Below are 23,591 nucleotides of genomic sequence, written 5' to 3'. Positions count from 1 at the left end.
GGGCCAGCTGACCAAGAATCCTGTTTGCAGAGCTAAGGATTTGCAGTTTCCTGGAATGCAATTCTACCAACGGGTTTCCGACTGCGGCGTGTCACAGACTTACACTTGGGAGAGAATCCTGAGGAAGTACTCATGGAACAATGAACTGGGGGTGAACAGGGCTGGAACTGGGAGACCTGCAGCTACGAGTATTCGAAGACTCGCTACGAGTGGCAAGTGCAGCACCCTAGGGACAGCCATCCTTAAGGGACAAGCCGAAGAACCTGAGCCACGTGGAGGAGACGAAAAGGAATGGCTCAGACAAAGACAAGAAGGAACACGGGATCCCAAGAGCCTCGGCAGGAGAGACTGCAGGAGGGAGGAAGCAGGAGGTGGAAGGCCAGCCTGTTCAACAGCAAAGGCAGGAGCCCAGGCACTGAGAGGCCCACGGGAGCTGGAACGATGTGGCTTCAGTAGAGGGGCGGGAGCAGCCGGACTCCAGGACACGGAGTCGCCGGACACTGAGCAAGTGACTCCAGAGAGCAGAGACGAGCTGGGCTGTGACAGAAAGAAGTCAGCTGAGGCTGAGCCGGGGGAATAGGGCTCGATGCTTCTGCCTGCATAAAATAGCACTGAGTTGAACTTTATGTCGGGGGTGGGGGGTAAGGATGGTTAAAGATACAGAAGAGGGACTGGATGGCTAAGCAGGTGGGAGTGTGGGGTCCGGAGCACAGGGAAAGGAAGCAGCTAGGAGACAGGAAGAGACCACTTCTTAGGGAAAGGCTGGGAAGAGTAGGAATAAATGGAAGCGAGCTCCCCAGTTTCCCAATGATTTACCAAGCGATTCACTGCTGAGAAGGATGCAAGAGGTGGTGGGGGGTGAGGAGAGAAGGGGAGAAGGAGCAGCCATGTGACAGATCCACCCACAGCCCTCAGAGACCCAGGATCGACAGGTGGAGAGGAAGCGAAAGAAAGAAGAAATGCATGTTCAGTTGGAAAGAGTAGAATAAACAGGTGTGGGGGGGGGGGGGCGGGTAGGAAACATAGCAGGGACTTGAGGCACAACGGGAGTGACCCGGTAATGCTGACAGATCACGTTTCCATCTGATGTCTAACAATAAAAACTCAAGTCATGTCTGAAAGGACCCATCTACCTGTACACCAATTAAAAACACGATCTCAGGTGCGTGTTCAGCAAGCAAGAAAACTTGATGCATAAAACATGACTCATAAGCACATTAGCGATGTGTAATACACTCCCCAATTTTATGATCCGGATTCATCTGTTTCATACCAACCTCGACTCTGTTGCTCTCCCAATACTTACTGAAGTAACAGTGTTTTAGAATCAAATAACTGACACCTCATGTGAAAGCAGGCTCTCACGCCACTCCGAGAATTATACCACAAACCCCAAGCCCTCCCTGGGCAAATTTTACCACAAGATACATTACTCTAAGCCAACAAAAATATTTTGCTAAAGGTATTTGTAGGCACTGAGGAAAAAGAAGTCCCGGATCAATTAAATTTTAAAAACGAAAAAGATGAAACTATGCCAGAGATCACTTTGATTGAAGCATAAGCCACATGAAAAACCAATACACGAGATGAAGCTGAAGAACAGCACCCCGGTTAGAAGTGTTTGTAAATAAATGAAAGCGATGAGAGACTGGAAGGCAGCTAAACAAATCGCTCCAAGACTGCTCTTGATTGATAGCTGCTGTCTTTTCACACTGAGGACTCGTCCACTGTGTGGCCCACTGATGTTCACCTCCCTTCACCTACTAAGGGACATCCTGGTTCATCAATTATAACAAACTCGAGATTTAATGATTGGTGGGGGAGTAAGGAGGGGCACATGGGAACTCTGTCCCTTCTACTCAATTCTTCTATAAACCTAAAAACTTCTCTGAAAAAATAAAGTACTAATAAAATAAACAAATACATAAGAACATAGGTAAGTGTATAAACGATCATTTATTCCACTTTCCAGCGTGGCCCTTTTTCTCTTTGTATTACTGCTATTTTTTAAAAATCCTGACTAATGACTGAAATTTGGGTTACGAAATATTTAAAACTACACACTGAGGAGCCATTACTGGTCTTTTGAAATGCACAAGGCGATTGCCCAGCACTTTTCAGACATGGGAAGTTTTTGAATTCTCATTCCCAGCTCAAACAGAGCTCCCGAGAAATCAGTTATTTGAATGTATCCATCAATGCACTCACACCGCCTTCCTCCTTATCCTCAGAAAGCTCTACCTGGTTCAGCTAAGAAACCACCAAGTGCTCAGACAGAACTGGTCCACAGGGAACCCTTTCCCTGTTACACAGAGACAGAGGTAAACCCCTGGGCCCTTAAAAGATGTCTAGATACGAGCTACACATTCACTTGTCCAAACATGGCTCACCTGAGAGCTTCTCCATCAGTTACTACCGAGTGGGTTTCTCCTGTATTAGCAAACTAAAATGCCTTTGCTTAGCTGACCAATATGAACGGGTCATTTCCAGATGTGTTCCCAATGGAAGCAGAAAGGTCCACCAGAGGCACCCGGAAACTCTGAGGGGGCGTTTCTGTCTGTCACAAGAATTAGTGGGGGGGAGCCAGGAAGGCCAGACGCCCCACAACGTGCGGGGCAGCCCACGTAACCACCTTGTCCTGAGTCCTGCCTGCCTTTCAGGTGTTCTGCAAAACCTACTTACAAGGATCAGACCTCGACTTCATTTAATATTTACACAAAAGTCTTTTTTGTATGGGTTAAATTACACAGAATGTCCTGGGCTGCAGCTACTATATAATCAAGTGAGGATATTACACTGTCTTGTTAGAAAGTTTACCACGAGCTGTTCGCATCCCAGACGGCAATCTGTGGTATTTAACTCAAACAATACGACACCTGAATCACAGCTCCCGCCCTCTCATCCCAGGTGACTTCTCACCAACTACACTTCCAGTGCAGGCATGACCCAGCATTTACGTATTTTATTTATCTTGTATATTGGCATGAAGTCATCATATTATATTAATTTGGGGAGAGTTTTCTACTAATAAGATATGTTTATGCTTTTCTCATCAGGACAGTAAGTCTTACAAAATATTTACTCCTGAGCCTACCTTCTAGATTACTTCCTCTTGCTCTCAGGTCTGCGCATTGTTCATTTGCACGTGGGCTCTGAGAGAAATATCACACAGAGACCTGGCTCCTCACTGCAACCCCTGAGCAAGCTGCTCGCCTTCCTGTCCATGGGCCTTCGTTTGCCTACCACCACCCAGAAAACCAGACCAGACCACCTCCAGGGATTCCCTTCATCAGGACAGCCTGCGATTCTGAACAGTTTCTACTATGGTCCGCAGTCATCTTCAAAAACTTAGAAAATCCTAAGTATTCTTGGCCATCCCCCATGTTCCCATCAGCTCCTGCAAATAATTCAGCTTCAATTCTATGAATAATAAAAACAGGAATCAGATTAAGCACAAACTCCAGGCTATCAAATGGAGACGCAGGGCCAGGCCAGAGACAGTGCCCAGAAATTTAAACACAGGAGGTACACATTCCCTCCCACAGTATAGGAGTCAGACGCTCTGATGTCACCCTTCCCATCAGATGGAAAACAGATGGTAGGATGGATGGTCCAACGCCAAGACCGCACGTGAAAAAAGTCACCCACTGGCCCGACCCCGAATAAGATTCCTAAGTGCATATGCTCTCCTTGCTCAGGATCGCTGATTTCCGTCCTCTGAGATGAAGACAAATGCTGCTTACATTAGCAGCTCACTCAACTAGCAAATTCGAAATGTGCCCTCCCGAATATTGCCTCTGTTCTCACGGACTCTGGGGTAAGAGCTAGCCCATGAAAACACTAAGGCACTGAAAACAGTAGGTAGCAGGTAGAGTCACAAGGTGCGTTGGTGGAAGAGTCCAGATTAGCAGCTGGATGTCCTACGAGTGTAGAACCCCCCTCCCTCTCTCTTCCACACCCTTTCTCTAAGGCAGTGCCATGCATGTCAGTAAGATGGCATGTGGGAACTGAGGCTGGTTAAGGAAAACGTTAGGACAGAGCCTCAAGCAGGGTTTCTGAGAAGCAACATTACGATTCACTGTGTTACTGCACTGTGACAGGGGACTGTCAAGCATTTCTAGGCCCATACAATCTTTTTAATTAATATGGTATGAAACCTACTAAAAATACATGGAAAATCTCGAACAGTATGTACCATATGTCACAGCTTACATTTTAAAGAAAGATTTGAACAACTTTTCTTGCATGTGTTTCCCCTTTAATAATTTTTAAAAAGCCACGAAAACTTTCTAGACAAATGACAAATGGACAAAAGTGGTAAGAAATGCTCATTCAACCCTCGCAAACTATGCACATGACCCTGGCACCACTGTTGGCAGCCACTCCACGCACTGAGCCCTCGGGACCCAAGGCAGCTGCTGGCATCTCTGAGCGGCAGCTGCCACCGTCCCTCACCTGTCCAGCGTGATGCTCTATCTCCTCTGCTCGGGTCTGGTACCAGTCCATCACCCTCTCTACTACAAGCTGGGTGGTCTTGAACCTCAGTAACTCAGGCTGAGCAGCGTACAAGAATTCACTTTCGTCTTGGAGGCTCGGCTCGACAACCATTCTGTAAAGCACAAAAGGGACAATTAATAACTGACTGGAATGCTGGGAGAGATTATAATTTTGGGGTGGGCTCGGTTACAGAAACAGGAAATACGTGTGTGTGTGCGCGCAAGCGTGTGTGTTTCCCTGCATGTATGTGCACACGTACAAGATAAATGGGACGTTTTGGGAGGTGCTTAATTTATTTTCCTACTAGTTTTCCCAACTTAAAAAAATCAGAATGGACAATGAATCAAAACAACTATGCCCCAAATCAGTGGTCGGCAAACTGCGGCTCGCGAGCCACATGCAGCTCGCGAGCCGCGGTTTGCCGCTCTGTTGACTAATGAGTTTGCTGACCACTGTCATATATTACCCTTTACCTCTTTGCACACAATATGCCACAATTGCCTAATCTCGCAGCTTCCAACTACACGGTAACATTTAGTCTAGTTCAGTGGTCGGCAAACTCATTAGTCAACAGAGCGGCAAACCGCGGCTCACGAGCTGCATGTGGCTCGCTAGCTGCAGTTTGCCGACCACTGCCCCAGATCAATCAAACAAGTAATAGCAAAATGGAAGTCACCCGGGGATGCTTCCACGAAATGCACAAGGCTAGGTGCCTGCCGTAGGGCTACCAAATCAAAATCACCTGTTTTGGGGAAAAAAACCAGATGATTTTGATGCAAATAGAAATTAAGAAATGCTTGTTTTCCATAAAAATAAAAGGAAATATACCTTATTTATGTTGGTAATATACCTTGTGTAGGTGTCAACAACATAGTACTACACTGGCATGTGCAAATATGCCATCACTCTCTACCCCTCGCCATCAGGAGGGAAAGAGAAACGGCTAGAGCACTGCTCCCGGAAAGAGCATCACCGAGGTCACGCACTACAAGCTTTTATGAGGACGACCCTGGCCTTCCGTGGTTACGGACTGAAAAGGAGAAACATGAGCTGAAACTAAGATATTTCAGGGAGACGTATGGGGAAACGCTGCATTCCATTAGGGACATCCATCCATCTACAGCAGGCTGGCAATACATGACAGGCGTTCTAATTGTTACTATTACAAGGCGATGGGCTTGGAGTCAGAACTGAAGATGAAGCACAACTCCATCAAGAAAAGCCGTGAAACCTCGTCTAAATTCGTAAGTGAAAAGTAGTCTGAGATTCGCTTTATTGAGATAAAAATGGGAATAATACTATACAAGAATAGTCTAAATAATATAAAGTCCACAAAGAACACCAGCTGGCGCCGGGCAGGTGCCTAATTTTGATTTGTGGGCATTATTTTATTGGAAGGATTAGTAGCTGTCATATTTGCCCAGACACAAAGCCCATAGATGTTTGGACATCCTATCCACATGCCTTAGACAGCCTCTACCGCTTGTAACTGGTAGCCATGTACTTCCCCAGGCTCCCCCTGCCTTTAGCGCTCTGACCAGGGATGTTCCCCACGGGGGACACGTCACCTGGCTCCCTCCGCAGCCCCCTTTAAAGCTGCCCCACTGCAGCAGCACACATCCCCGCACGCACCGGGAGCTCCTTGGATGCATTTTTCAGTCCTTCCTTCCCTCTAGCAGCACTTCATAGACTCCACCACTTTCTCCTTCCGCTCCCACGCTTCCCTCTCCTCCCCTCCGCTCCACATCTGATCTCTCTCCCCTTTCCGGCTGCTCTTCTCATTCCTCTGGGTTAGAATACCCTCCACCATTAAATAGCTGTCCTTCCAAACGCTTCGTCCCACTCTCCTCTCATTCTATACTCTCTCTGGGCTCCCCCTCCGACTATAAAATACAAATTAGCACAGATATCACAACTGCCACACTTTTACCCCTAACCAGACTTCCCTGAGAAGCCCCAAACGCTTCCCAAGTGTTCTGCAGGGATTCTGCAGGCCCTTCAAATGCCGCAAGATTGAAACTGAGTCCAAGACATGCTCAGGTAACACTGCTAGCTTTTTAAAAACAGAAGCCTGAGTACATCATCCCCATGCCTGCTTTCATAGCCTGTAAAATGTTCCAGCTGCATCTCGGCGCCGGTCTCACTGTGGCTCTGCATTCTTCAACAACATATCTTATTGTCAGTCCTTGAAGGGGACCTTGCCCTCTGATGCCAACAAGCTCCTCCCTCGGCCAGAGCACCCCTCCTGCATCCTCCACCCACCAGATTCCCCTCCGCATCTAAAGCCTATTCATCCTTTGAATCTCAGCCTTCACGTGGCTCCTCCAGGAGACTTCCCTGCCCCACAGCACAAGTGTCCTGACCCCACACCCCCACGCCCAGCCTTCCCTCCACTCATGACGCTGCTGCCTCCACAGCAGCACCCTTCCCCTGCTGCATCCTGTGTGAGCTCCCTTCCCCTGCTGCATCCTGTGTGAGCTCCCTTCCCCCCGCTGCATCCTGTGTGAGCACCCTTCCCCCTAATGCATCCTGTGTGAGCTCCCTTCCCCCTAATGCATCCTGTGTGAGCACCCTTCCCCCTAATGCATCCTGTGTGAGCTCCCTTCCCCCCGCTGCATCCTGTGTGAGCTCCCTTCCCCCCGCTGCATCCTGTGTGAGCTCCCTTCCCCCTAATGCATCCTGTGTGAGCTCCCTTCCCCCTGCTGCATCCTGTGTGAGCTCCCTTCCCCCTGCTGCATCCTGTGTGAGCACCCTTTCCCCTTCTGCATCCTGTGTGAGCACCCTTTCCCCTTCTGCATCCTGTGTGAGCACCCTTCCCCCTAATGCATCCTGTGTGAGCACCCTTCCCCCTAATGCATCCTGTGTGAGCACCCTTTCCCCTTCTGCATCCTGTGTGAGCACCCTTTCCCCTTCTGCATCCTGTGTGAGCACCCTTCCCCCTGCTGCTTCCTGTGTGAGCACCCTTCCCCCTAATGCATCCTGTGTGAGCACCCTTCCCCCTGCTGCATCCTGTGTGAGCGCCCTTCCCCCTAATGCATCCTGTGTGAGCACCCTTCCCCCTGCTGCATCCTGTGTGAGCACCCTTCCCCCTAATGCATCCTGTGTGAGCACCCTTCCCCCCGCTGCATCCTGTGTGAGCACCCTTCCCCTGCTGCATCCTGTGTGAGCACCCTTCCCCTGCTGCATCCTGTGTGAGCACCCTTCCCCCTAATGCATCCTGTGTGAGCACCCTTCCCCCTAATGCATCCTGTGTGAGCACCCTTCCCCTGCTGCATCCTGTGTGAGCGCCCTTCCCCCTAATGCATCCTGTGTGAGCACCCTTCCCCCTAATGCATCCTGTGTGAGCACCCTTCCCCCTGCTGCATCCTGTGTGAGCACCCTTCCCCCTAATGCATCCTGTGTGAGCACCCTTCCCCCTGCTGCATCCTGTGTGAGCACCCTTCCCCCTAATGCATCCTGTGTGAGCTCCCTTCCCCTAATGCATCCTGTGTGAGCACCCTTCCCCCTAATGCATCCTGTGTGAGCTCCCTTCCCCCTAATGCATCCTGTGTGAGCACCCTTCCCCCTAATGCATCCTGTGTGAGCACCCTTCCCCCTAATGCATCCTGTGTGAGCACCCTTCCCCCTAATGCATCCTGTGTGAGCACCCTTCCCCCTGCTGCATCCTGTGTGAGCACCCTTCCCCCTAATGCATCCTGTGTGAGCACCCTTCCGCCTAATGCATCCTGTGTGAGCACCCTTCCCCCTAATGCATCCTGTGTGAGCACCCTTCCGCCTAATGCATCCTGTGTGAGCACCCTTCCCCCTAATGCATCCTGTGTGAGCGCCCTTCCCCCTAATGCATCCTGTGTGAGCACCCTTCCCCCTGCTGCATCCTGTGTGAGCACCCTTCCCCCTGCTGCTTCCTGTGTGAGCACCCTTCCCCCTGCTGCATCCTGTGTGAGCACCCTTCCCCCTGCTGCATCCTGTGTGAGCACCCTTCCCCCTGCTGCATCCTGTGTGAGCACCCTTCCCCTGCTGCATCCTGTGTGAGCGCCCTTCCCCCTAATGCATCCTGTGTGAGCACCCTTCCCCCTAATGCATCCTGTGTGAGCACCCTTCCCCCTAATGCATCCTGTGTGAGCACCCTTCCCCCTAATGCATCCTGTGTGAGCACCCTTCCCCCTAATGCATCCTGTGTGAGCTCCCTTCCCCCTGCTGCATCCTGTGTGAGCACCCTTCCCCCTAATGCATCCTGTGTGAGCACCCTTCCCCCTGCTGCTTCCTGTGTGAGCACCCTTCCCCCTAATGCATCCTGTGTGAGCACCCTTCCCCCTAATGCATCCTGTGTGAGCACCCTTCCCCCTGCTGCTTCCTGTGTGAGCACCCTTCCCCCTAATGCATCCTGTGTGAGCACCCTTCCCCCTAATGCATCCTGTGTGAGCACCCTTCCCCCTGCTGCATCCTGTGTGAGCACCCTTCCTCTGCTGCATCCTGTGTGAGCACCCTTCCTCTGCTGCATCCTGTGTGAGCACCCTTCCCCCTGCTGCATCCTGTGTGAGCACCCTTCCCCCTGCTGCATCCTGTGTGAGCACCCTTCCCCCTAATGCATCCTGTGTGAGCACCCTTCCCCCTGCTGCATCCTGTGTGAGCACCCTTCCCCTGCTGCATCCTGTGTGAGCTCCCTTCCCCCTAATGCATCCTGTGTGAGCACCCTTCCCCCTAATGCATCCTGTGTGAGCACCCTTCCCCCTGCTGCATCCTGTGTGAGCACCCTTCCCCCTGCTGCATCCTGTGTGAGCACCCTTCCCCCTAATGCATCCTGCGGAGGCCAGGCCTGTGTCTGGCCCCCCTTCAGTATCCTTGAATCTATCACTGGGCGGGCACTCACTAAATGACTGGGCAACAGGAGGTGGCCTGTCCCACTGAAACTTTCTACCATCTTCAAAAGCACCTTTGGTCAGTCAAGTTTTTCCTGGCTTTTCTTTTTATAGTTTTGGGAGTTCCAGCAAAGCAAGTTTTACTCCCACTTAGCTTTCCATGCTTGGTCTGAGAAGAAATATTTTCACTGATTTATCTGCTTGTCCGCAGACCAGAAGCTCGGGGCCTGGGAAGGACCGGGTGAATGGGCAGGTGCTGGGCCCATCACACGCTGAGAGAACTGTGGGCAACATGTTGGCACACCTTTCCCTACAACCACGGCCACTGGCATCAACCCCCCAGCGTTTTCAATGCATCTGTCCCCTCAAACTCTCAGTACCACTGGTAAGTAAAGACTCCTATTAAGTGTGGCTGCAAAATACCGGGCACTACGCTCCCCCTTCTCCTGAGACGCCACTGAAATGACAGGAAAGGATGTGCAAAGGGGAGGGGATGTAAACACTCAGGGAAGAAAGGGCACGTGGAGTAAAAATAAACTAAGCCGTAATTTTTCATCCCTGGAGGTCCACAGATAGTAGCCAGAACTAAAAAGTCCAGAAATAGCTGTACAGTTGTTATTCAGAGATATGGAGGAAATGCCAGAATAATCTTCTAAAAGAACTGAAAATAGCTGGTCTGGTGAGCAGAATACCACGGAAAGGGAGCCGAGGACTCTGGGTTTTTAAACAGCGTCCACATTCAGTACAGGAACTGTCACTCCGTGCCCCGTTCCAGCCCCACCCCAGGCTGGGCCCAGTGCCTGGTTCTGGAGGCCTCTGGCTCGATGCCTGGGTCCCATACTACAGCTCCGCTTGCACATCGGGAGCACATGAAGGAGAGCAGGTGACTGAGTATCACCAGGCTCTGGGGAGTAGGGAAAAGGGGTCCTTCAGCCCCACATCCTCTCCCACCCCCTTCTGCAGTACCTGACGCCTCCACACTGAGGCTCTCCAGGGCTAAAGCTTATAAAAATGAAAAACAACTGAATCAAGAACAAATCTGCATGCACAGCATAATAACAGCGATGACCATGTCGGCGTATGTCAAAGACGGAAAGTGAGCGCCTCAAAATGAAACGACTGTGTGTGAGAACCACTGTGAGAGTGATTCCTTTGTAGCACTGAATGTTCTCCCATTAAAATCACGTTAACGGAGTAGTCGAGCTTTTGGGGTTTTTTTAAAGTTCACTCGAACTCTGTCAGTCAAGGACTCCCATCAGGTAAGGGGTCACTCAGCACAGCCCGTTCCCAGGGCCCCCTGTCCATCCGCCCCCGTGAGAGGAAGCCCTGGGCCGCTCACTCCTACCTGCACGCCGCCTCCTCGCACCAATCTTTATCTCGGTGTTTACGTTCGTGCCACGGAATGATCGCCAAGGAGTCACCGCTGTAACTTAAATTAAAAAACAACACGTAAGAACTTAAGGGACACGTTACCACAGTGACTGGCTACACAAGGAACACGTGGCAAAGATCTCTGTAACCTTTCATCTCCAAGATTCCTGTTGATGGCATGTTACGTAATGCATGATACGTAGTAGGTACCCTGGAAGTGGAGAGTACCAAATCGCAGATCTCTCTTCTGTCATAAAATGGTTCAAAAAGAAAACAACTCAGAACAAGAACATCCGACAAGGACACAGACAATAGTTCGGTGAAGGCCTGGGATGGAGAGGGAGTGGGGTGGACAGGGACAATGAGGGGGTAACGGGGGACATCTGTAATGCTGTCAACAATAAAAAACAAATAAAATTAAAAAACAACATTTGGCAAGGAACTAAACAATGGCATGGGTAGGAGTTCGTTCACACACTAAAACATTTATCAGGAGCCCATATTTTATGTTCTTAATAGCAACATAAATGGTCCCTTGCCTTCAAAAATTACCTAACTTCTTATGATCATAAGAAGGAACCACTAGCTACAAGTACATGTATAAAGCACTGCAAATGGGGTTACTGATACTAAAAAAGAGAACTTCCATTTTAATTAATTTTAATTAAAATTTAAATAGCCACATGTGACTAATGGCTACTGTATTGGGCAGCATAGATATAGATAGGAAATAGCAAGAATAAAGAAATTATTTTGCAAGTTAAAAATATCATTAAAAGTGAACAAGAGAGCCAAAACCGGTTTGGCTCAGTGGATGGAGCGTCGGCCTGCGGACTGAAGGGTCCCGGGTTCGATTCCGGTCAAGGGCATGTGCCTTGGTTGCGGGCACATCCCCAGTGGGTGGTGTGCAGGAGGCAGCTGATCGATGTTTCTCTCTCATCGATGTTTCTAGCTCTCTATCCCTCTCCCTTCCTCTCTGTAAAATATCAATAAAATATATTAAAAAAAAAAAAAAGTGAACAGGAGAATCTGAAAGAGGCAAAGGCCTGATGGGATAACGAACACACAATACCGTGTGTATAGATGGTGTGTTGTGGAATTGTGCACCTGAAACCTGTATAATTTTGTTAACCAATGTCACCAATAAAAGCAATAAAAAGAATAAGCTGTTCAAATAAATTCATAATCTATTCTAATAATAGAGGAATATGCAAATTATCTGGGAATATGCCGTCATGTCATGACCACTCAGCAAGCAGCATGCACAGCAGGAGCAGGTGGGCGGGGACTGCTATCATCAGGATGGCCTCTGCACGGCCCAGCCCAGGGGCAGCCCCTGGCGGAGGTGCACGGAAGCCTGCCCAGTGCTAACGTGATGCTGCCTGTGTGTGTCCCTGGCCTGGGACATGGCACTGCCTGTGTGCGTCCCCACCCAGTGCTGGCGTGAAGCTGCCTGCCTGCGTCCCCGGCCGGGGACATGACGCTGCCTGTGTGTGTCCCCGGCGGGGACGTGACGCTGCCTGTGTGTGTCCCCGGCCGGGGATGTGACTCTGCCTGTGTGTGTCCCCGGCCGGGGATGTGACGCTGCCTGTGTGTGTCCCCGGCGGGGACGTGACGCTGCCTGTGTGTGTCCCCGGCCGGGGATGTGACGCTGCCTGTGTGTGTCCCCGCCCAGCGCTGATGTGACGCTGCAGGGGGGCGGGGCTTGATGGGTGTGTGGCCAGCCGGGTCTGGGTCTTGCCCAGTGGGGGTGGGGCTGGCCAGGTCTGGGTCTCAAGTGATTTCTCAGCATGCACAGGTGTGCAGGGACTTGACTCTGGGTCCCGTGACGCACCCAGACTCTTACAGAAGGGAGATTTTCATATACATTTTACTAATTTTCTTTCATCTCTAACACTTCTATTATAGGGAAAGGGCAAATAGCAATATTAAAATATTTCCTTTAATGTGCATGAATTTTGTGCACCGGGCCACTAGTTAAAAATAATGTAGGAGACCAGAAACTAGAGACAAGTCAGAAAGGGAAAGTGAGGTCAAACTGTAGGGTAGCACCTCAGAGCAACGTGCTGGAAAGCGGGAGGCCCGGCAAACAGAAGCATCTGCCTTCAATGAGCTGCGCAGCCTCCGGCACGTGGCCTTCTAAAATGAAGCCCTCCAAACGTTATCTCTAAGGTCTCTCTTAGCTCTCACAACCCAAGAATCCATGAAAACAACAGAAACACTCTGGATTAAGAAAAAACACAAAAATGTAAAATCAAATTTCAATTGCCTGCTCTTAAAAGTTCAAGAAGATAGCCGAAACCGGTTTGGCTCAGTGGATAGAGCATCGGCCTGCGGACTGAAGGGTCCCGGGTTCGATTCCGGTCAAGGGCATGTACCTTGGTTGCGGGCACATCCCCAGTAGGAGGTGTGCAGGAGGCAGCTGATCGATGTTTCTCTCTCATCGGTGTTTCTAGCTCTCTATCCCTCTGCCTTCCTCTCTGTAAAATATCAATAAATTAAAAAAAAAAAAGTTCAAGAAGATATTCTCTGTCATATTTCTGAGTACCAATAATAGCATTTTCCTAAAATTGACCATAGCCCCAGAGAAAGAATTGCACTTCTGTATATTATTAAGTTATGTTTTTTTTCTTGTTTTTTTTTAATATATTTTATTGATTTTTTACAGAGAGGAAGGGAGAGGAATAGAGAGTTAGAAACATCGATGAGAGAGAAACATCGATCAGCTGCCTCTTGCACACCTCCTACTGGGGATGTGCCCGCAACCAAGGTACGTGCCCTTGACCGGAATCGAACCTGGGACCTTTCAGTCCGCAGGCTGACGCTCTATCCACTGAGCCAAACCGGTTTCGGCTAGGTTATGTTTTGTACTCTCTTGTCCTATTAGGTTGTAAGTCACGCCTTGCACAAGAAATAGTTCGTAAATGTTTGAAAATTATGTTGATGAAGAGATGGGCCTCATGGAAAAGGTGGCAAGAGACCCCTGGAGGGTTTTAGAGGGGAAGAGGGATGCCTGGGTGTGGGCAGTGCTGGACAGCACCCCCTGCAGTATTATTACTGGAGCGAATTGTACAAATTCTAACTTTCCCGTTAGATACATATAATACAAAATGTACTATACAATATTTTAAACACAGTATTTTACCCACTTTTTAGCTAGCGTGTAATGTCCTAGATAACTCTGTACCAGAGATATTTTTAAGGCAGTGGAGTTCAGGTTTTTAAATTTCTGAAGCACACGGGTGATTATTTAGAATGAATGTCACCAAGTGAAAAACTATTTCGTTTTCTTCCTTGTCAATAACGATTTTATCACAGACCACTGAAATGAAAAATAAAGAAGAACATTTGGATGCAGTGACGGCAATGTTCACTCTTCCGACATGAGAATGAATTACAGCAATGAACTGAGGAAGCTGGGAAATTCTAATTAATGCAGATACGGTTCCACAAGCTACACAAAATGCTTCCTAAAAGAGTTTTAGAAAAACGTATCCCAGGTTTGAGATTTGTAGTTTCTAGACGAAGTATACGTTAGATACAAGGGTTATTGATAAAATGATTAGTAATGGCCTGGAGCCCTCAGCAAAAATAATATTTACTTGGTATCTAAAAACTAGAAAGCTGTAAAACTTTGTTCAGCTTCACTGAACAGGAACGGGTAAGAAAACACACCCACTTGTATCAGAACGTGTAGTAAAAGCACGTTCCGAGCAGAGGCCACCCCGAAAGGCAGGCCTGCGGAGTCCTAGGTTAATATAAAGTGCTTCTGCTGCACTTTCAAGGCACACAGCACAGCTGGATGTTCCTAAAGGTGCTCATCACCACCGATAACAGGGCTGGCGGCTGATCAGTGATGATCAGCCACGGTTATGATCTTTAACGTTCACTCATCTATTACTGTGGGTCCGGCAGGATAAAATGGCTTTAACACATAATTCCTCACTTAGTCCTACTAATCTCATGAAGTAGATAATATTCCCTTCTTGATACTATTTTGAGAAAAAAACCTGAGGCCTAGGTTAACTTGCCCCTCCTCGTAAAGCCAATAAATGACAGAGCTGGGCTTTATCCAGGATCACAGAGCTGGGTCCAGAGCTTGCACTTTGAGCTAGCACACTCTCCTGCCTCCAGAAAGGACCTGGGACTATCATCTGGCCCCAAACACAATGCCATCCCCATTCCCGGCATCCTCTGCTTCACACATACATAGGAGCCACCAGGTTAGATTTGTGAATAAGGACCATTTACATGCATATTGAAAGGTTATATTTAAAGTAAGATAGAAAGCCAATCTCTACACCAGTATGTTGGTTACTAGTCAAATGAAACTACCACCAAATATGGCTTGACCTTATTTTTCATTTCCAATGGTTGTTTAAAAAAAATATATCCTTGCTCTTTCATTTTCTTACAGGATGGCTTTAAAGCAAATTATTTTAGAACCCACTTTAGGGGTTTAAAGTAAAAACACCTTTGTTTTGTCTATTGCCACATCCTCAGCACAACAGTACCTGGCACTTAGCAGACTCTAAAACAACATGTGTCGACTGAATTAAGTGACAGCATAACTGATTTCTTTAAAGTGATCTCATGAGTATCACAAAAATTCAAAACTGAATAGAGCAACGGAAGGGGACAGTTTGCTCATAAGAAACAGGCATGTCAGGAGGTACATGTACACAGGACCTGCAGATATGAGAAAGAGAACAAGAATGCTTTCCTAATTTAGATTACTGAACTGAAGGAAGGACAAGCTATCCTAGTAATGGCATACAATCTACATATTTAAATATGTCATTATGCTTTGGGGGGGAGAGAGATTTCAGAATATACATTCCCCTAATGTCACAATTATTTTGAATTTTACATTTCAAAATAATTGGTTAGTTCTCTCATTACTTTCTAAAAAAAACACACCCAAATTTTAGCTACTTATTCTTTCATAAGGTAGGCAGAATGATAGAATGCTTAATAAAATGCAGAGAAAACCTTTTCATTAATTCTGTTCACAACAAAAATATTTGTCATGTAAATTTATCACTAGGTGGGTTATGTGAAATTGTGGTTCAAAACAAAACCTAGAAAACATACTGCTTCATTCTAAAGAATTGTACAAAGCCTGGTTAGTTGCAAACCTTAAACTTGGAATCTGAAATTCTATAAACAACATTTACATATTTTAGTTCATTGTTTTTTCTGTAGTTTCTCCTTTGTTTGGGAAGTCCTCAAATTTAAATGCATCATCCCCATTTTAAAAGGAAAGTACACAGTAAACTTAAATTATTTCTTTACAAAGTAATGACTGCTTTTGCTCTGAACCCTGTTCACTGTTTTATTCCAAACAATAAACTTTGCTCTTTTCATTTGAAGGTAACATTACCTGTCAGCGGGAAAAGAATGAATATAACAAGTTCTGTTATGTTCAACTATTCTTTCACCAATTATTTCTCACACTAAATATACGTTTTTTATTTCAAAGAAACGTTATCAAAAATAAATGTACAAAAGTTCTTTTACTCACATTCTATGCCTTGGAAACAAAAAGCTAAATAGTGAATTACTACTAATTGGCTCTTCCAGGCACTGGTTTTAAGATGTGGAGATATATATATTCCTATTATTAGCATAGAAGAAAATGTTCCGGTAAATAAAGAACAAAAAAATAATGATTTGGGCCTACATTGTTGTTACCATCACTGAACAAATCTCACTCAATGGAAAACCAATTAAAAAGTTAGTTATGACTCAGAACGCCAAGATGGAAAAACCATCTAAAGGCATTATTTAGAATTCTCTTCTGGACCAACGGAACTCAATTTAATTAATAAATTACTTAGAAAATAGAGCAGAGACTAGTAAGACGTCCTGAACTAACCAGCATTCTCGGATGTTCGCCATGTGTAGAGAGAGGCAAGAGTGAAAACACACCCCTTGAGGACCTGGACCCCTCAGCTCCCCATAAATCACATTTACAATTACAAATTCGCAGGTAAGTAAACAGCATGAGCTCAAAACTCATCACTGACTTTCTGAATGAACGATTTCACCATCAGTGGGAACAGATGCACTGACATTTTCATTCTAAAATCGGAACTCTCAAAAATAACAACAACAAAACTCTTAAGAACCAGGAGAAGACTTAATGAAGACATGAAAGTTCATCTGAACAATGAATGACAAATATAAAATCTCAGGTGCCTGATCCCAGGAACAGGGCGCTGTCCCAGACGAGAAACCAAGCCGTCGGTGCCATCGGTGCCATCAGGGAGGAAGAGACCCTGGTATAATTTTGTATTTTGCTTATTCATCGGTCCTTTGCAAGACTGAATGCACTCAACACTGAAAGGTATCTATAGCATGCCATTCCCACCAAATGTACCAAGAACTGCTGCGGCTACTGCTGCTGCTGCTACAGCCGTGTCCTCTGCGACCTTCACCTCTGCTGTCACTGAACACCAATGATACGCTCGGAACTGTGCCAGCGGATACGGCCCTGAGGACATGTTATCACCACAACACCGACACAACTTCCTCATCTCACAGGGAAAGAAAGTGAAGTGCAGAGAAGCTGAGTGACATCCCCAGAGTAACAGCTGGGGGGGATCAGGACCAAGACATACACCTGCTTCCGATGAAAGCCTTCGCTCTCCCAGGACACCACTATCACGTCTGCACATCACAGTATCGTGCTGTGATCCCAACATTCATATGTGTCACGGATTTTCTCCCCAAAGTCGGTGTATGTAGATAGTATGTAAACTTTTAGGATTAAAAAACGGGTCCATGTCGAGGTTAAAACATTTCTTAAGCTAATGCATGTGCTTTGTCTACAAAATATGAATTTGATTCTTAATAGCACTTTACTTATTATAAATACAATATTTACACAGGCATGCCCATATCAGAAATTGGGAAAGTGTCTCTCGGGGTTATTTATATGTTAATTAAACATAGTGTGATAAAAAGATTCACTGCGATTACAGACAAGTATTTACATATTAATGAAATCTTAACTGGAAAAGATATAGTGTGATCAAAAAGAATTATAGAGACTATTTCTAGAGGGAGTTCAACCATTCAGAAGATGTTATAATCTTCCTCAGGATCACATTTCTCAAATTATTGGTCAAGTTATTTAAATTTTGGAAGAAAATAAAAGAAAAATCTCATCTCCATGAAAATAGTACCATGTGGAATCACTAGATAATGCTGAACCTAATAACAATTGTTAAGGGAACAAAATAAAATTCAGAAACTATAAACTGAATTAAGCCATAGTAAAACATTTGACAGTAGTTATATACACACTAACACAATAATGTAATTAAAAGCATTTTTAAATAATTCATTAACTCCGAACATATTTCACTAATGCCTCTCAAATGTTTTGCTCTCAAAGCAGGATGATAATTCCTTTTCTGCTTCTCTCATAAACATGCTATGAGAATTATATGTAAAACATAAAACTTGTAAATTTTTAAAACCTGTTTCATACCCAATCATGAAATGTTGGTGGACTAAAAGAGGAAAAGAATTAATCAGTACAACCTCATTTCCCTAGCACTTTTTAGGGTATCAAATGCATAACAAATATCAGTATCAACATACTTTCCAAGCCCCATAAAAATTACTCTGAAATAATTTTGTTTGTACCTTCTTAATCAAAGAAATTACCTTAAATCCTAATTTTGTTGCTTTAAATAAACAGAAAGACAAAGGCTAATTGAGTCAAGATCTAACATGCCCACCGTGCCAGGAGACATGCCAATCAATTATCCCGCTGCCTGCCCAGACCCTGAGCCCAGACGGAAGAGGCTATTAGGACTTTCTTTCCTCGTCCAAACACCAGGTTATTCTTGGATCAGAAACTGCCGACACAGCCCATTCCGTAAAGTGCTCTCTGTATTCCTCTCTATTAACAGTCATCGTGAAGGCCAAATGCTTATTCCAAGACTAAAATACAAACCAATTTATTGTTCTTTGCTCAGAGCAGCTCAGAAATAAACTGCACGTATGGGAATTGAATTCTGATTAGGTAACTAATCAACTTTTCCATTTTAAAGGGAAAAGAAACATTTTTATGTTTCCTGTGAGAACCAAAAAGTGGATGCAATGCCCCAATCTTTCCATAACATTTAACGATCAAGGCTACAGTAGTGGTGATATTTCATCACAACAACAAAATTATGGTGGGAATAGAATGCCCAATAAAAACTGCCTTTTAAAAATTTCAGGGAAGAAAAAAGAAATCTTTATGAACAGGACTAGGCTACATAAAACATAAGTAAAAAGCGATTCGTATTGTTTATTGGAAATCGTCTGCACTAATTCATTTTCAACTAACAAATTACTAGTAATTGGAAATATGTTTTGGACTCTGTGACTAAACAATATGATTTAGGTGAGGACTAAGTATATGGAACAACTTCACATTAAATATTTACTCAGACTCTTACCTATTCAAACCTCCAAACACCAGAAACACACTCAGCCTTCAAGACCTAGAACACACCTTGCCTCTTACTCATTTACCTTTGTTGTAACAGGAAGTAGTCTCTCCCATTTCTAACCCTATCTATATTCCTCCTATGAGACACATTGTAATTTTATGGTATCACTAGAGGCCCGGTGGCTTCTGCCTGCCAGCCGGATCACTCCCTAACCACTCCACTGCCAGCCTGATCGACGCCTAACTTCTCCCCAGCCGGCCCAATTGCCCCTAACTCCCCTCCCCTGCCAATCTGGTCACCCCTAACTGTCCTCCCCTGCAGGCCTGGTCGCCCCCAACTGCCCTCCCCTGCTGGCCCGGTCATCCCTAAATGCCCTCCCCTGTAGGCCCGGTCCCCCGACCAACTGTCCTCCCCTGCAGGCCTGGTCCCCCGACAACTGCCCTCCCCTGCTGCCTGGTCTCCCCCAACTGCCCTCCGCTGACGGCCTGGTCCCCCCCCCAAACTGCCCTCCCCTGCAGGCCTGGTCCCCCCAAATGCCCTCCCTACAGGCCTGGTCCCCCCACAACTGCCCTCCCGTTGTGGCCTGGTCCCCCCCAAATGCCCTCCCCTGCAGGCCTGGGTCCCCCCCCAAATGCCCTCCCCTGCTGGCCTGGTTTCCCCCAAATGCCCTCCTCTGCTGGCCTGGTCACCCCCAACTGCCTTCCCCTGCAGACCTGGTCTCCCCCAACTGCCCTCCTCTGACGGCCTGGTTCCCTCCTACTGCCCTCCACTGCAGGCCTGGTCCCGCCCCAACTGCCCTCCCTTGCAGGCCTGGTCCCCCCACAACTGCTCTCCCCTGCAGGCCTGGTCCCCCGCAACTGCCCTCCCCCACCAGCCATCTTGTGGTGGCTATCTTGTGTCCACATGGGGGCAGCCCAGCCATTTTTGGCCACATGGGCACGGCCATCTTGTGTCTTGGAGTGATGGTCAATTTGCATATTACTCTTTTATTAGATAGGATATCTATACCTAACCTGTCTGATTTTCCTACTAGATTCTAATTTATCTGTGGACAGGGACCACATCTGACTCATTTTGTATCCACCTATTTCATGTAACAGAATGTCTCTATATGGCAAGTTAAGTATTCCCTACATTTTTATTAAATAACACAAAATTTCCTATGACTCATTCATCTTCTATAAAGTGTTCCTTCAAAAAAATAAACTCATGTAAAGCAATTTAGAAATGCTTTAAGTTTTAAATCAGTTCACATGTACTCATGGTTAGTTATAAATTTCACCAAAAAGAAGCTGAACTTCAAAATCAACATCTGCTTTGCAAGAAACATTGCCATGTTTCTTATGGGAGAAAAATTTCAACAATATCCTTAAAACTATGAAACTAAGGCAAGAGTAATTGATTCTGGTACTGTCTTCTATTGTCTTTCAAGGATAAAAAGAAAAATATCAACCAAACAATAATTTACTTTCTGAACTGTGAGCTGCCTAGGGTCAAATTTGACTTCAATGAAAAAGACGGTTCAAATTATTTAATCGCTGAAATGTAAAATATCAAAACATCAATTTGAAACTGAAAATGGTAAAAAGTAAACTCCTACTACTGTTCAGTTATTAAGAACAAGAGTAATGTCATCTGATCTTTTTAAAGGTAAATTCTTTATTGGTGATTTAAGTTATATGGTAAATCAATTTCACCTAAATCGGATGTCTCCTACTGGGAATTTTAATAAAATGCATATTGATGTTTTGCTTTTATGACAAATTTTATGCTGTTATAATAGCAGAAAAAGTCTCCAAATCTGGCTGTTCAAATCCAAGATTTAGGAAACAAGGCATTAGGAGAGATACCCGAAGTTCCCTTCAGTTTACCATCGAAAGATGAAGAGGTTCTCCCACAGCGTCAGGCCATCATGGTGAGGCAACCTCCCATCTTGAACTAGAATTTAGCTGCGTCCCTTGTTTTATTAAGAAATCCTTCTGCAGCAAAGAGAACCACGGCCCACAGGTGGAAGCCACTCTACATCTTCCCAACAGTATTGTTAATTTCACTAAGAGGGGATCGTGCTTTGAGGACATTATGTTACGTGAACTAAGGCAGCCACAGAAACAGAAATACTGTATAGTCCAATTCCCAGAGACAGAAAGTGCAGAAAGTCGTCAGGGGCTGGGTGAAGAAGAATTAGGGAGTCACGGTTTACTGGGGACCATTGTTTCACAAGATAAAAAGAGCTTTGAAAACTGGTTGCACAACAATGTGAATGTACTTGTACATGGTAACGGTTAATATGGGTAAATTCTGTTATGTGCATTTTACAATTTTAAAACATTTAAATAAAAGTAAAAGCGTACCATGGCCAAATGTTCCTAACGGTTCCTTGTGCTTAACACAGTCAAAAATATAGAGAGCCAAAAATATGACTTACGAGTGCACGAAAGATATACATACATCTAATGTGATAGGGTGGCCGGGGGACGTGACCAGGGTACCACTTGCTTGTGGTCTGAAACCATCCTTTCCCGATTGCTTCAGAGAGCTTGCTTTTAACTGCATCTTACTGACTTTGCCACACCTGTGTTTTCCAAATCTCTTCACATAACCATCACTTGTTCATTCAACAGTTATTAAGCATCATTGTGTGTGTCAATATATTCATAGCACTTTATTGTGAGAAATGTGTTAGTCTGGTCATAAAATAAGTAAATAATGCCGCAGGTTACTTGCAACCTCTGAAAACAGAAACACATCCTCCAAATTCGTTACCCAAAGGCCTTCTAAGCTTTGGGTGAGTGACGACGACTCATCAGTGGGAAGAGAGGGATATAAAACGTATTCACCCGCCGGCACTGCCCAGTGAAAAATCGGTAATGAGGAAATTCCCGGAGACCCTGGATTTTCTGTTGCATCAGCATTGGGGCAGAGTGCACAAAAGGGACAGGGGCTAAGAAAAGCAGGGTGATTCTGGGTTGGCAAGGGAACGAAACGCCATGGCAGGGACAAACACAGGAGGTAGGGTATGCGCGGCCAAAGCGGCCCTGGCTGTGCAGTCCCGGGGAGGTCTCTCGTGTAACTGATGGCTGCTTCCCAGGCTGTCCTAAATTAAGGCGGGTGGGAGTGTTGTTCATGCTCCAGGACAAAGCCGTCTCTGAACGTGGGACCAGGTGTAACTGACATAGGATCACAGTGACATGCCACATGATCTACATATTGGTGACGTAATATTTTTCACTCAGCCACTTTTTATGCTGACCCTTCAGGACGTGTCACATAAATGGCGGTGGAACTAAAGGTAGAGAATGATTAGAAGTCAACAAATAATTCATATAAGCACAAATTCAGACAAGAAAATGGAGACACCTCCCACGTCTCCATGGCTCACACAAGACAGTCCATCTGCATGTTCCAGCATGCTCTTCAGGATCAAACTTTCAATCACCCATCAAGCATCTCCGCTTAGATATGCACAAGCAAACAAGCCGCCAAGTTACTATAGTAACAGCTTTTCTAGGAGGATGAAGAGAATAAGGTGTTCTGGGTATTCTATTTCCATCAATGGTTTTGCAACTTACACTATAAAATATTTAAACATTGCAATATCTCAAAATACGCTAAATATAATTCAATCTTTCTGTGTTGATCCTGGAGACAATCCGGGAATATAAATATGGGTGTCAATGTTCATTGTCTAATAAATATACGTGTCAATGGATTTCTGACTGACAGACATTAAAAGACAGTTTATTTCCATATGTTAAAAAGTAAGTGAAATGAATGGGCAACTGACCTAAATAGAATCTTTTCGAAAGAAAACAGAAGGAAGGCCAAGAGACATATGAAAACATGCTCAAAGTCACTAATTATCCGAGAGATGCAAATCAAAACGACAATGTGGTACCAACTCACACCTGTCAGAATGGCTATCATCAACAAATCAACAAACGACAAGTGCTGGTGAGGATGTGAAGAAAAGGGAACCCTCATACACTGCTGGTGGGAATGCAGATTGCTGCAGCCACTGTGGAGAACAGTATGGAGTTTCCTCAAAAAACTAAAAATGGAACTCCCATTTGACCCAGTAATCCCACTTCTAGGAATTATATCCCAAGAAACTAGAAACACCAATCAGAAAGGATATATGCACCCCTATGTTCATAGCGGCATAATTTACCATAGCTAAGATTTGGAAACAGCCCAAATGCCCATCAGCAGATGACTGGATTAGAAAACTATGGTACATCTACACAATGGAATACTACGCTGCTATAAAAAAGAAGGAATTCTTACCATTTGCAGCAGCATGGATGGACCTGGAGAGCATTATGCTAAGTGAAATAAGCCAGGCAATGAAAGAAAAATACCACATGATCTCACTCATTTATGGAAAATAAAGAACATTATAACCTGATGAACA

At 45.7% G+C, this 23,591-nt stretch overlaps 1 protein-coding gene across 1 annotated transcript in view; it reads right to left on the bottom strand.

The window, feature by feature from the left end:
- Window positions 1-23,591, bottom strand: part of NBAS (NBAS subunit of NRZ tethering complex) — a 211,088-nt gene that overhangs the window by 118,670 nt on the left and 68,827 nt on the right. The window contains exons 22-23 of the mRNA XM_080683646.1: window positions 10,702-10,785; window positions 4,456-4,609 (exon numbers count right to left, since the gene is read on the bottom strand). Coding sequence (XP_080539772.1) covers window positions 4,456-4,609; window positions 10,702-10,785 — 238 coding nt within the window. The remainder of the gene's footprint in view (window positions 1-4,455; window positions 4,610-10,701; window positions 10,786-23,591) is intronic.

The sequence above is a fragment of the Plecotus auritus genome (genome assembly GCF_963455305.1).
Source record: "Plecotus auritus genome assembly, chromosome: 8".
In the NCBI taxonomy this organism is placed as follows: domain Eukaryota; kingdom Metazoa; phylum Chordata; class Mammalia; order Chiroptera; family Vespertilionidae; genus Plecotus; species Plecotus auritus.
This window is presented reverse-complemented; position numbering and strand designations above follow the sequence as displayed.